This window comes from Triticum aestivum, chromosome 7A, assembly GCF_018294505.1.
Source record: "Triticum aestivum cultivar Chinese Spring chromosome 7A, IWGSC CS RefSeq v2.1, whole genome shotgun sequence".
Lineage (NCBI taxonomy): Eukaryota > Viridiplantae > Streptophyta > Magnoliopsida > Poales > Poaceae > Triticum > Triticum aestivum.
In genome coordinates this window covers 722,928,618-722,942,730 of record NC_057812.1, presented here as the reverse complement: position 1 = coordinate 722,942,730, position 14,113 = coordinate 722,928,618, and the positions used below count along the sequence as shown (strand labels likewise).

At 41.6% G+C, this 14,113-nt stretch overlaps 1 protein-coding gene across 1 annotated transcript; it reads right to left on the bottom strand.

Annotated features, from left to right (window-relative positions):
• Positions 1–776: 776 nt before the first annotated feature.
• Positions 777–12,276, bottom strand: LOC123149702 (mediator of RNA polymerase II transcription subunit 15a). The gene is made up of 10 exons (XM_044569410.1): positions 11,963–12,276; positions 11,234–11,345; positions 10,041–10,143; positions 6,339–7,556; positions 5,444–5,514; positions 2,656–4,098; positions 1,758–2,099; positions 1,386–1,571; positions 1,222–1,310; positions 777–1,144 (listed from the first exon to the last, which is right to left on the bottom strand). Exons 1-10 carry the CDS (start codon positions 12,106–12,108, stop codon positions 946–948), a joined length of 3,909 nt encoding a protein of 1,302 aa, XP_044425345.1. The 5' UTR covers positions 12,109–12,276; the 3' UTR covers positions 777–945.
• Between the last annotated feature and the right edge of the window lie 1,837 nt (positions 12,277–14,113).

Here is a 14,113-nt window from a genome sequence, read left to right as displayed (position 1 = left end):
TTGTGGAGTGTTGTCTATCGGCAAAGCATAAAGATAGGGTATATGTGTGTGTGTTCATAAGGATAAGTATATACGCATATATCTGAACAGCTGCATCTGTACTGTGTTCTTAAAAAAACATAGAAATAAATGTATACACGTATATCTGAACACCTGCGTCTGTACTGCGTTCTCAGAGAAAAAAAACTCCAACGGTTACGGTAGTAGCTAGTTGCAAGCTGAGTTGCCGCTATGTCACATACGTACCAAAAGGCAGTGTCTTCTAAAAAAAAGCCGAGCCATTTCATTCTTTCTTAGAGAAAATAATATATTTTTTCTTAAAATATACTTCCTCCGCCTTAAAATAAGTGTTTCTAGTGCTAGTACAAAGTTGAATACTTCTGTTAACAAAGATAATTTTTAAAAAAATTGGGTTGTGCGTGTCCACATGATAATGATTTTTTTTGTTTGTCACTACACTTTACATTCTGGTGGAAAAGAAATACCCATCCGTTCCTTTATAAGGTGTTTTTGTTTTTTCTCGAATGCATGTTTGACAAGTATTTAGAAAAATATATCAATAACCATAATACAAAATTTATATCATTTGATTCATCATGAAAAATACTTTCATATTTTATCTATTAGGTATTATAGCTGTTGTTATTTTATTTTATAATCTTGTTCAAACTTTTAAATGGTTGGCTTGCACAAAAATCAATGCAACTTATATTCTAGAACAGAGGGAGTACATTCTTCGAATTCCGACAATGTGAAACAAAATAAGCATCAGCCTATAAGAACATCTAACCAAAGTTCCATTCATACAACATTTATTTATTTTGATTAGGTCATCATTTTTTTATTTTGGTGAAAGTTGCCGTCTGAGCATGTTCATGCCTCTAGCCGGGACATATATAATTTATACATAATTCAAGGACAAACCATAATAGACGGATCAAGCACCTACACTACACAGGTCTCCCAGCGACCATAACTCGAACTGAAGCTTCCTCCACCACTCTTCTGGGCATACTCCGCAATGGCTCCGCGCGCGCAAGCATCCCACGTCCTTGCGATTTCTCGCAGTGACATGGGCTCCTCTAGGCCCCGCAGCAATACGCCAAATTTTGACTTTGCTTTGCTAGACAGGTCGTCCGAGTTTCTGATGCACAACATAGTTAGTTCAATCTTCACCTAAACAACTTTGGCAAATAATGAGTGAGCAGAGTGGCTACAGACCTTTGTTCGTCCAGAAACTTGTCGAGGAGCACCGGGGAGCATTTAGGGTAGCCAGCAGGGACAAGCAACCTCAGCGGCATAATCGGACTCTGCCACATTTCAACAAGAGGAAATGAGCAGATGTCCACAACATCGAGTATGCGTGCTTTCTTTCGAAAACTTACCGTCTGTGCAGACGCCAACATGGACTTCAAGCTCGGACTAACAGCCACAGCAGTATATGTGCATTTGATGACTGTCCCTTCAGATGTGGCAGCGGGTGACTCATCATCATCCTCGCATACACGGAGCGTCGTATCTATGAGCCCTTGGTTTATCTCCTCGATCTCCTCCAAGAGAGCATGATTTACCTGCACAAAGATGAATCAAATGCCAGTGTAAATGCAAGGCAGCCAACAATTAACAACATCTGAGTCAAAGGAACTATTACATTCCCTTCTATGGAAAGGGTAAATAAATAAATAACCACTACTTGAAGTATAACCACTGGTTCAAATAATCTTCTCTTCATTTCTCAACAGATAATCTTAACATACCTCAATTTTTCGCCGCTTGGCACGCGAGGTTGCGGTTGACTGTAGATCAGGGGTATCTACACTAAATGTTTGCTTGAAGCTATCGTCGACACTTCCAGCTGATGACACGTTAAGAGGCATGGCACTTATATCACGCTTCATTTTCTTCGATGCACCACTTCCATCATTTGCTATGAAATTCCTGGCTTGTAACCGGCACTTTGTCATAGCAACTAAATCTTCACCAACAGCAGTTCTCGAACCATTACCGGGTGCTGACCCAGCAATCCTGTCCATCATGCTGACAACAGATCGAATGTCGCTAACTGCAGCATTAAGAGACTCGCGCTGTGTTGTTCGCAACTGCATGTGACATGACATTGAATATAAAATAGGCAACAAATAATAATTAGAATAGTATGAACTAATTTACAGCATTAAACTGAATCATGCAAATGGCTTCTTATGTACTACTACAACAGCAGGACAGGCTGCCGGACAACAAATCTGGATTCTCTAGTAATGAAACCAGTTCAATTCTTGCTACACATGCTTTCAAATATTAGGATAGCAAGAATGGACATGGATAGGCAGCATTGCTATCATCTGAAATACTAATTGACCGAAGTGAAGTGTATTTTTCATGTTACACATGCTTTAGAATCTTCAGATGGTGAGGACGAAAATGATTATGCACCATTCTTATCATATGAACTAATTGATGTGGACCAGAAAAGAGCATGATATATCTAACTCCTATAATCAAATTCCCATTCTTGGCCATCATTTTTTTAAGTCAGTATGCTTCAGAATAGTTTGGCTAAATTTGAAAATAGTCAAGTTCTACAATACATTCAGAACAAAACTGATTAAGAACAAAAAATTACAGACAGTAAACATAAAATGGCAAGACACTTACTGCTTTCAGTAAGCGGTCCATAGGCCTTTCTGCTGCATTTGATTTGGTTGGAACTTGAGTTGGCATGTTAGCCTGATTTCCATCCACACTTGTAAATTCTGCTAGTAAGGGTGATGCTGATATTCCTGGTGTATTCACAGCAATCGATTGTGTCTGGGGCGCTAGGGAGGTTTGCTGATGTCCAGTCTGCCCAGTATTAGTAAGTGATGATATATTGGAGTGTTGTTTGTCTGAATCCACTGGTATAGGAGAGGGGGCAACAGATGGGGATGGCGATGGAACATATGGTGAGTTAGCTGAATTCAATGGTGTCCCAGTCTTGACTTGAGATGGCAACAGGTTGTGCTGATCAACCTGAGGAGAATGGTGTGAAATTTGTGGAGATGATTGTTGGAGGTTTTGTGGCGACGAAATTGGGAAAGCACCACCCTGTTTCAACTGCGGATGATAGTAGTTACTGCGTTGGCCCAAGTGCTGTTGATAAATTCCAGGTTTCACTGCAGTTCCTTGTCTAGCCTTTGACTCATTAACATCATTTCCAGCATGAAGCTGTGGAACCTGCATCTGTACTTGCTGCTGTTTCTGTGACTGTTGCTGTATTGGGAACTGTTGTTGAAGCATTTGTTGCTTTTGCTGGTACTGCTGAAACATCTGACGCTTCATTTGCTGGCTCTGCATCATATGATGATCCTGCTGTTGCTGCTTCAGCTGCTGTAATGAACTTGCATTTGCTTGCATGGAGTTACCATTAGGTTGCATCGTGCTCATTGAGTTATGAGATAGCATGCCACTACTTGTCTGCAGTTGTGTATTCATTGTTCCCTGCATCAGCCCAGTGTTTCCCTGTTGTAATGCGCCACTCACCGAACCATGCTGCAAAGAATTCAAATTGCCTCCTTGAGCAGCCTCCATATTAGAGACAGCCTGATGCTGTATGTTTGCACCATTTTGCTGTGTGGGGGCACTGAAGTTTGTTGTTGGAGGCACAGGGACATGCTGCATACCAGCTACACCAGAGGACTGTAATCCAGTGCTCATACTTGACAAACTTGCTTGAGGATTAGTATGACTATCATGCTGCTGCAAACTCTGGGAAGTCTGTTGCTGCTGTAAAATGCTGGAATTAGGAGCTTGTCCTGCAGGTGGCTGGAACTGTTGCTGTATTTGTGGCTGCACTGGCTTCCTTCTTTGTGAACTTAAGATACTGATAATCTGTTTCTCGTATTGAGGAACTTTGTCCCTCATAGCAGGTTGGATAGTACTTTTGCTAATTTGCAGCAGTTGTAATATGCGGTCCAACATATTTTTGAAGTTCTTCATTCTATCATACTGCTCAGATGGCTTTTGAGGTGGTATAATGCTGTCAACATGTTGTAGCTTCATAGATATCTTATTGGACAAATCACTGAGTTCTGCAAAGTATTGGTCCTTCAAGCTCTTAATCTGTCGATAACAAAGACCACATACATATAAACTTGGTGCAGAAGCTATATAGAGATGATAAAAGAAAAGCTAATAGACCATGGTTTGTCAATAAGCCAGCAAATATGGCACTGGCAAGATATTTCAAGTAGCTTTTCAAAGCATACAAATCTAAAACAAAATAAGAAACTATGATGCCCATTAAATAAGATCATTTAATAAAGATTGCTAACTGCCTTGAGGCTTTGCTATATCTAGATACTCTGTATGGTTGTATGCTCCATACTCCACATTGATACAGACTACGGAATACGGTATATATATACATATAATATATGCTCCCTTCGTCCGAAAATAAGTGTCACTTACTAAATTTGTACTAAATCAGTGACACTTATTTTGGGACGGAGGGAATATCTTATAAGAAGAATGCCAGAATGTAGTGCATCTACACACTAGACTATTGTGCTGTATGAATTCTGGTTCCAGTTCAAGAAGAAGAATTTGTTGGAACACAGACCAAAAGAAAAGGAGATGGGCAACATTAAGAACAAAAGTAAAAGGCCCCAACATACAACGGCATGTTGTTTCATCTTCTAACAATCTAGATCAGGGAAATCTCCCCCTAGAGTTCATGTCTTTTTGTGGCTCTTTGCTAATAATAAAATTATGACAAAGGACAATCTCTTGAAAAGGGGGATTGACAAGAACCCTGATTGCTTATTCTGTTCTGAACCTGAGAGTGTGCATCACCTCTTCTTTAGGTGTGTAGGGGCAAAACAGACCTGGCAAGTACGATTGATAATCTCTGTTGGCAAAACTTTCTCTCTCCGGTGCTCCGGGTAATAGGGCAGCTTTACCTTCGCCACCAAGGAGCGCTAAGTCGCCTGCTGCTGGACTGCCACACTGGGAGCTGAAGGCCATGGCTATCAGCCCTGTGACGCCTCTGGAGCTGACAACTTCGCCAAATCAATCGCCGCTGAAGAGGTCGAAGATTGAGCTCACACCTTTGGCTTGCATTGCCGCAACAACCTCTTCTCTGTAATTGTTGTGTGGCTCCACCGCCTAAATTAACGCCTTCTCCTAGTTACGTTCTAGCCTTCTGAACTTTGAGATGATCCTCCACCCCTAGCTGCTTTTAGCCTTGGCTTTTTTTTTTAATTTTGTGCCCTCACTTTTAAACAGCAAAGACTTTGTTACAATCTTGTTTCTTTTGATAATGGAACCAGGGAGGCCTTTGTAGCTCCCTGATGCTCTAAAAAAGATCAGCAATCTCAAGCTTTGTTCTAGGGGCCTCTCTCTATGAATTTTAGGATGTTCCAAAAAGGGAATTGCTAAAAAGGATTATATCAGTATCATGTCTTACCATTTGATAGATCTCCTCTTGCCAATCACCTGCACCTGCAAGGCCTGTTTGAGTGGTAGAGTCCGCAGATGCTGCATAAAAAGCAAGGTTGTCAAGGAGTACCAGGATACAATGAACAAGCCAACAAATAACAAGCTACAAACACATTATAGGATGGAATGCAGGGGCAATTGGGATACTTTTGAACCAAATCGAACAATCACAGAAGATCCATATGGTCAGCTTTAGTCATCATGAATATTGCACAGTAGCATTTCCAGAAAATTTCAACAAATAAGAAAACCGAATGCGGTGAACAAAAGTCACAGAAGATCAACATGGTCAGTTTAGTCAACATGATGATTACAGTGTACTAGATCACTAAACATCGCAATATATAGAGCTTGGTTGGCTTGATGCCAAAAGTAAGGGAAAAAGAGAGATATTGTATCTTATCTGGATACAGTTCTTATCAGGTAAGACAAGATAATTATTCTTTTTCTGTCACAGAATATATTAAATGGAAGCTCCATTAGATACACCACTAAGATATAGGTAATGCATATGATACAACACAAGATACAATGCACTGGAGTGCCCTTATGGTTCAGTAAGAGTTAGGATACAAGAATCCAGGTTGTAGTCTAATAAAGACATTGTATTATGGTCCAAAATGTAACTGTTGGCAAGAAAAGTATGGGCATGGAGGGTCTTGATGGGCAACACGCATTTTCCCCTGAACTTCTCTACGTGTGTAAGGCAAAAATAACGAGTCCAGATCGATTAGCTAGTTTAGACTGCAGAAGGAAAGTAAGGTCACAATAGAAAGATAAACATAAGAATACGGAGAAAAAGAAGAGGGAGAACAATAAGAGCATACGATGGATCTACAATGAAAGTATATGTGAAAACTTACTACTAGAGGAAACTTCTTGAAGGCCCCTCTGTGCCTGAATAAATTGCTTTTGTTGATCCATGTTATTTTGTTGCAAGAGCATGCCTCCTGAAGTTTGAAGTCTTTGCTGCATGGAGGATTGCTGCTGCATCCCTAATTGCTGTTGTAGTTGATTAGGCTGGGACTGGAACTGCGACATAAGATGTTGTTGCGATTGCTGAAGTTGGTTGTTTTGGGACTGAGGTTGCATCAAACCCATTGGTGACTGCTGAGCATGCTGTTGTTGCTGTGTTTGCTGAGCTTTCATCTGCAGCATATGCATCCGCTGCTGCTGTTGATTTTGTTGCTGCTGCTGTAAACTTGACATGTTTGCCTGAGAGCCCAATTGTTGTGGCTGATGCAAAGGCATAGACTGCTGGTTCAACATCTGCTGCTGTGTTTGCTGCACATTCAAAAGATTATTTGACTGAGCTGGTAGCCTCTGTTGCTGCTGCATCTCCACAGCACCATTCTGTTGACCAATTAGCTGATTTCGCTCTAAATTTGGTTGTTGTCCCATCAACTGTTGCTGCTGCTGCTGCTGCTGCTGTAAAGGAATATTGGGCTGCTGACGCTGCAGAGAAGGCTGTTGATGCATGGACGGCTGTGCTTGTTGTTGCTGCCTCCCAACAGATTGCTGAGGTTGCTGGAGTAATGATGGAACAGATTGTTGTACGGAATTCAATTGATTTTGTTGAATACCACTCTGAGTAACTGACTGCCTGGACATTGGCTGTGTCTGTGGAACGGTAGACTGCACAGGGTGAAGGCCAGATGACATCTGCATCATGGATTGCTGTGTAGATTGCATCTGTGTTGGCTGCAACAAAGATTGCTGCTGCTGAATATGCGGTTGCATGAGTGAATTCTGCTGCAATTTCTGCTTCATCAGCATTTGCTGCTGCTGATAAATTAATTGCTGTGATTGTTGCTGTTGCTGCCTTCCTGCCATTTGCCTCTGTGCAGCATAAATATCTTGTGAAGTACCTTGCGCCAAGCCATTATTCATTGTGTTCTGTGGCATGACAGACACATTCTGCATCGTTGATGTTTGGTTGACACCTGGCAAGTTCTGTCCAATATTAGTGAGTGAAGAAGCCTGTACAGATGTAGTATTTGGTTGCCGGGCCTGTTGCTGAGACATCAAGGGAATTGCTGATGGCTGTGCTTGATTACTGCCTTCTGAAGGAAGTCCAGGGGCTGTTTCAGAAAAGGTACCGTACGTTATGAAAATATCTTGTGAACAAATACTTCTTGTGGAACAGTAACAGGCACACAAAGCGCTGAAAGCAGCATCTTACAGATAAAATTAAGACATTTTGCGTTCTCCACTAGAAAAAAATACATGTACTAAAGCAATTAAAGGGCAGGCAACGTGATTTGCTTTAGACTAGAGAACATGCAAATAAGTGTTGGCATATCTTTTCATTAAGACGACAGTCAACATAAGTACAGCTGAGAGCTGACCAACTGATTTAGCAGCTAACAGTTAGTTCTTTTAGGCAAGCTGAGAAGAAGATCGCATCTGAGTAGTTGCAGAAGTTTTACTTGCCAACCCATTCATTTTACCATCACATGTGGTATTCTGCTTACTCAGAAGGTAGATGCTAGACTTACGGCATCACTATATACCTCAGCAACTTAACTATAAAAGGTTATCCTTGAAATAAAAAAGGAAAAATTATAACATATATTTTTGTAAAACCTTAATTATTTTGAAAATTCAGAAGGATTCAATAGTCAAATGATGACATGTTGCTAAGTTGTTTAATAGCCAGTCCAGATAAACTTTTTTGAGTTCCCTAAAAAATATATACACGTCTTTTCAAATATTCAGCCTGAAAAAATGTTTCCCTGAATTTCCTTTAAACCCATTATATGATTATTATTTTATCCTAATGTTCTCAAATTTTATATTTTCTTTCTTAAATTGCTGCTTTGGTGTGTAAGATGATGCCACGTCAGCATCTCCAACAGCTCCCCTTTCCCATCCCCATTCTATATATCAAGGGAGTTGGGCCAAAAATACTGCTCCAACATCCCCTCTCCCAATACCCTCCCCAATAGTGGGCGCAATAAACTGCTCCGTTCCCCGCCCGAGCAGCCCCCCCCCCCCCCGCACCCTCAGCCGGCGGCGACACCCAGGGCAGGAGCACCGCTAAGCTCGTGTCCCGTCCCTGCCGGCATCGTGGGAGAGAATGGAGACGCCATGCCGGGCAGCAGCGAACAAGCCGAGGGCGACAATGGCCATGCCACCGCCAGCCTCCTTCACTGCGACCCCACCGGCATTCTTCACCGCACCACCACCGGTGAAGACATCGATATGGACGATGCCCACGAGGTGTTTGACTACACGCCCGAAATGTATATTTTTTATTTTTCATTCTTTTGTTTTTGCTATATTAATAAAATTCAATGCAAAGTTTGAAAATTTGAATGATGGTGTCGATGCAATGCTCATTAGTTTCATGTTTGCGTATATGTAGTGAGCAATCATATCTCAACATGATGAACGAGCCTGTCGGCATAGATGGCATTTTATTGTCCACTCAGCTTGAGGCTGATGATGCTCCCGTTGGGGATGCCCCAACAAAACTCCTAGCTTGTCGGCGACCACTAATGCCAACAAGAGGCCATCAGGGAGTGGGGGTTGGTAGTTCACAGTTAAAAACAACCAAGTTTCAAAGTTCAAGGTTGAAAAGTGAACTTTTGCAATAGCTCAACTTAAAAAGTGAACCTTTTCAATGCTACTGCTAACACATGCATCGTTGTTAAAACCGACCAGAGCGCTAGTCTGACCAGAATAAACCCGAACCAAGCCTGTTCCAATCTAGTTCACAGTGAAGGCTGTTTAGCCGATCAACCTGCTGTTTGGAAAACCAGGTTGAAGAACCCAAACTGACACTGGACCACGGGTCAATAAAATATTCTGTGTGTGCAAAGACTCGGACTGTCTTCAAGGTAGCAAGGTGGACTACCCGAGTCGAATAACTAACTGAACTGTTTGTTTGTTATCTTCATACTTAACATTGTTTCTACCATATACTAAAAAAACATACAATAATATTATACTCCCTCCGTTCCTCTTTTCTTTGCGCATAACTCCCAGCCCAAATACCAAGGAGCCCTTTGGATAGAATATTTTGGACTACTTTGCCCTTAAGCTGGTGTGATCTGCATGAGATACGGGGAAGCAGGCGTGATTAATGAGCATGCAGCGATTGGTTCGTTCCTCCCCCTGCTTCGTTCTACTCATTCCACCCCACACGCGCCCAATCTCCTCTCTGCATGCATGCAGAGGAGTAATTGCTAGGAAACGAAGGAGGAGGGTAGATTAGGAAAGTAGTGCTTGTTTTGGCTGAGGCGCAGACTAAATAGGAAAAAACCACAAAAAGTTATACGCAGACTATTTAGGATCGGAGGGAGTATCTGAACCAACAGATTGAACCGCCGAACCGGTGGTCTGACCACTGAACTGAGGCACTTACCGTGTCGCTCTGGGTTCAATAAATACGCACACACGACACAAGCTAGATGTGAAATTCTCATACATTATGCCGGAGAGGGGAGGGTGATGTAATGCAATAAAGCACATAATCTCAGCACTTGATGGAATAAAATATTGACATTCAAGCAAAGATGATAAATTGTGCAACACTCAGTTTATTGTATATGACACCTTACTGGAGTTATTTTGATTTGGAATCACTTGAGCATTTCCAGCAGCCTGTTGTGTCTTCGTCTCCATAGAGAGCATTTTCAGAGAAATCTTCCGCAAATAATCAGACTGAGTAATACAAAAGAAAATGGTGTAAAGTTCTATACCAAATTAGTAATAGTGGCTTGCAATCAACAGTTCTGATGCAAGCAGTTTAGCATGGTAGAGAAGGTGTCTCCGCTCTTAACAATTGAATTCAATAAATGCTATCTAAGCAGCAAAACACAGCACCTCGAATAAGTGATATGAACAGTAAATCCAAATCAAAATAGTGACACTGTACCCCAACTTTATCAAATAAACAAATATTCACCATAACTGAGTTAGGCAATATGATGAAGAGTTGTAGATTGCTCCAAGGTTTGCAACAAATAAGCCAGACGAACAGAAATTCAAAATGGAAATGGTGGTATGATACACCCCAACCAAACAAATACAATTGAATTTTTTTTACCAGACTGGAGTATATGCAACTCAGATAAAGCCCGTTCAAATGGAGGGAAGGAGGAAGCAAGGTCTTGTTTTATTTTTAGTCCGAGAAAAATGATTGTATACCACTGTGAATCCCATGGTCTTGGGTAGTACTATCCTTCCAACATAAGATACTTTTATTTCATCTATAACAAATTCAGATGCATGGACACATGGCATAGAAACATGAATTGGAAGAGTAAGTAACTGCAGACGCTTAAGGTACAAGCGTACGAGATTCACCATGTGATCGATGATAACCAAGATTAGGATTAGTGTTTTGGTCTATCATTTATGTAACATACATTAAAAATATAGTAGCTTGTTAACTTACATTATGTATGTACACTAAATGTGAAAAATAACTGGGATGTGCTGCAAATAGTTTGAGTCCCGGCAGCACATAATTTTTTTGTTTGTTCTCAAGCATGAGAAAAATCAGGATGTATTCCCAAGAGTAGGTGAAGAAAACTTTAGCACTTGGAGGAAAAAATTCACCCAAGGTTTCACAAAAATAAAGGTGGAACTGCTAAAGGTACTCAGACATGCCAGGAAAAATAGCTTCTACAACAATTGGAGGCAGTTCTACTGTATTATTATACCATAAACTCTGTTTCTAGAAGAAAACCCCATAACTAATATTTGTGTGCTCTGCTCAGAGAAGCAGTGAAGATAGGTTAAAAAAAACCTGATTGGTTGCTGCAGTATAGATCTTCTCTTCGAATCGCACGGCGATCTTTTGAAGTTCATTCACTCCGTCTGGCGCAGACGCTGGCAGATGCTTCTTCAGAGTTTCCGTTCTGCACGCATCACGCAGAATTTGAATAAATTCAGGGGACGCATTGCTTCTCAGCAGTTGTGCGCAATAAAACATGCCGCATCTGAGATGTAAAGTGGAACGAGAGCAGGCAGCGCAGCCAATACAGACAACCAATCATCAATCATAATATGCAAAATTTCCTTGCGGAAGCATTCGAGGAACCCTAGTTCAGGAACAAAACTAACAAAATGGTTTACCCTAGCTACGTACGCGGTGAAACAAAGGTTATGATATTCTGTGGCATGGCAAATTCGCACCTCTTGGCCAACAAACTCGTGTCAAAAATGGTCAGATATAATTCTGGTCTGGTTAATAAAGTAAATTGGGTGGATGGATTCGAAGCGGGTGCCCTACAGGCTGATTAGTGAATTCGACTACCGGGGAATTTCGACTAATCAAGAACAGAGGGGCGCACAAACTGGGCGCTCTGTGCGTAGATCGAGGGCGAATAGGTTGCCGCCGCTAGCTAGATCGAGGCTCTATCAGATCGACCGACGACAAAATTGACCCGAAAAGGGGGACGAAGGATCGAATCATAGGATTAGAGGAGGGGAAAGCGAACCCAATCGGATCAGATCGATCGGGGGGCCTGCTTACATCTTGTTGACGATCCTGGCGCGGGCGTCGGGCTGGAGCCCGGCGCGCCAGTCGCCCCCGGCGGGGGGCGGCGGCGCGTTCGGGTCAACGCCCCCGCCCCCGGCGGCGGGATCCGACCCCTGGGTGGGGCGCCAGTTGGCGTCCATGGCCCGGATCGGCGGGTGGCGTGCGCTGCTGGGTAGGGCTCGGGGGGATGGGGATGGAGGTGGAGGTGGGGATCGAGGTGGGGTGTGGAGGTGGAGGCGGTGCCACCGCCTGGGGTTTGTATATAGTACAGTGCGGACCGGACGACGGCGACGAGGTGGTCAAGCCTGGCCGCCGCGGTCTCCGATAATAATAACCCACCGACCTGATTAATAAATAATCGGAAATACGACCCCGATAGCGCGTTTCTCAGTTTCGGTTCCGGAGCAGGCCGAGCCGCGTTGAGTAGTGGTCGGGTGTTTCCTGCTACGTTCGCGCGAGCTGCTACGCCCGTTCATTTTTTATTTATATATATTTACTAATTGGAGCTACCAAAAAATAGAAAGGACAAAAAATTGAAGTCTCAAAATATAATATAATAATGTTCACATTGACAAAATGATATTATTAAACACGTTCTAGTCAATTAAGAATAAATAGTTATACATAAAAGTATTTCCAAAAAGTAAAATTAAACTATAGTATAATATAATATAGAAATGATCACCACCTACCCACAAATAAAAAGGACAAAAAATTGAAGCCTCATAATATAATATAATAATGTTCATATTGACAAAATAATATTATTAAACACATTCTAATCAATTAAGAATAAATTGTTATAAATAAAAGTAATTCCAAAAATTAAAATTAAACTACAATATATATATAACTTTTCCTAAAAACTTGTTCATAATACTTCAAGCCATAAATGTTTTGCTCTTTAGAAACCATCAAGATCTCTTCTGAGCAAATCTGCTGCTCATCAAAATCTAACAATTAATCGGGATTCAGATTCCCGTGAAGATCCTGACAGATTCGGAGGCTAAGGACAAGGTCATCCTCCACCGGGTAGGACCATGGAGGCATAAAACCCAGGGAACATGGAGGCCCAAGCCCATATATTCTACAAACCAAGACAAGGCAACAACATGGGGGTTTGATGACTCGACATGGGCACCCGCAGGAGGATTACTTCACTCGGCACGCAAGGACATTCTTCACTTGGAGTAACAGGAGCCCAACAGCCCGAAGCATTAATAGAGACGTCCACTCAGCATTGAGGCCTGGTGTTATATACCACCAATAGCAATTAGACAACTCACAGTGGGGAATAACTTAGACTAGTAACATGTATATGTTACCTGTGTATGTTACTTGTGTATGTTACTACCTCTATAGTGGGAAGTAATATATATGTGGTGTCATGCAACGCTTCATTTATTAGCTTGTAGACTAATCTTGTCTTGATATGTGTGATGTTACTCATAGTGTGAGTAACTAGTTATGTTACTCAAATCATCTCTCTCTCCTCATTAAATCATTGATATATAAGCAATTTTGCTGAGTTGGACTTTATGTTACTCTTGAAGTTACTCCCAGTATAGATAGTCTTAGAACATCCATTATCTTTGGTAGTTGACACGAATCATTTCCCTTTATCTCACATGTAACGTGAATAGCAGCAGCCCAGGGGGTATAGCGAACTCTCTATATAGTCTACCCCTGGTGTCCAGATACGGGTTCAGAAACCTTTGTATTCACAAATCCATACGCGAAACATCTCTACGTGAGAACATGACTAGGGCTTTTACCTCCACCGAAGAGGGGTCTGAACCTGTATAATCCTTGTGTCACCTACTTGTGTTCGAGAAATCAAGCCTCGTTCTACTATCCTCTTACTGTTAATAGCTAGATGGTTTGGATTGACTCGTAAATTCTCTTTTTTCTGGTTAACTCGTAAATTCTCTTTTTCTGATTAACCCATAAATTACCTTTAATCTATAGTATAATACATAGATGGATCGGATCCCCAACCATTAGATTGTTACTTTATAGAGTATCTCTTCATTCAGAAGTCATCACCTGGACCATTTTCAAGCAAATGTATATGCCCCTGCACTCTCGAGCAAAAATAACTAATCTTCATGAAATCATCAACTTCTACACACGATCTAGATAATG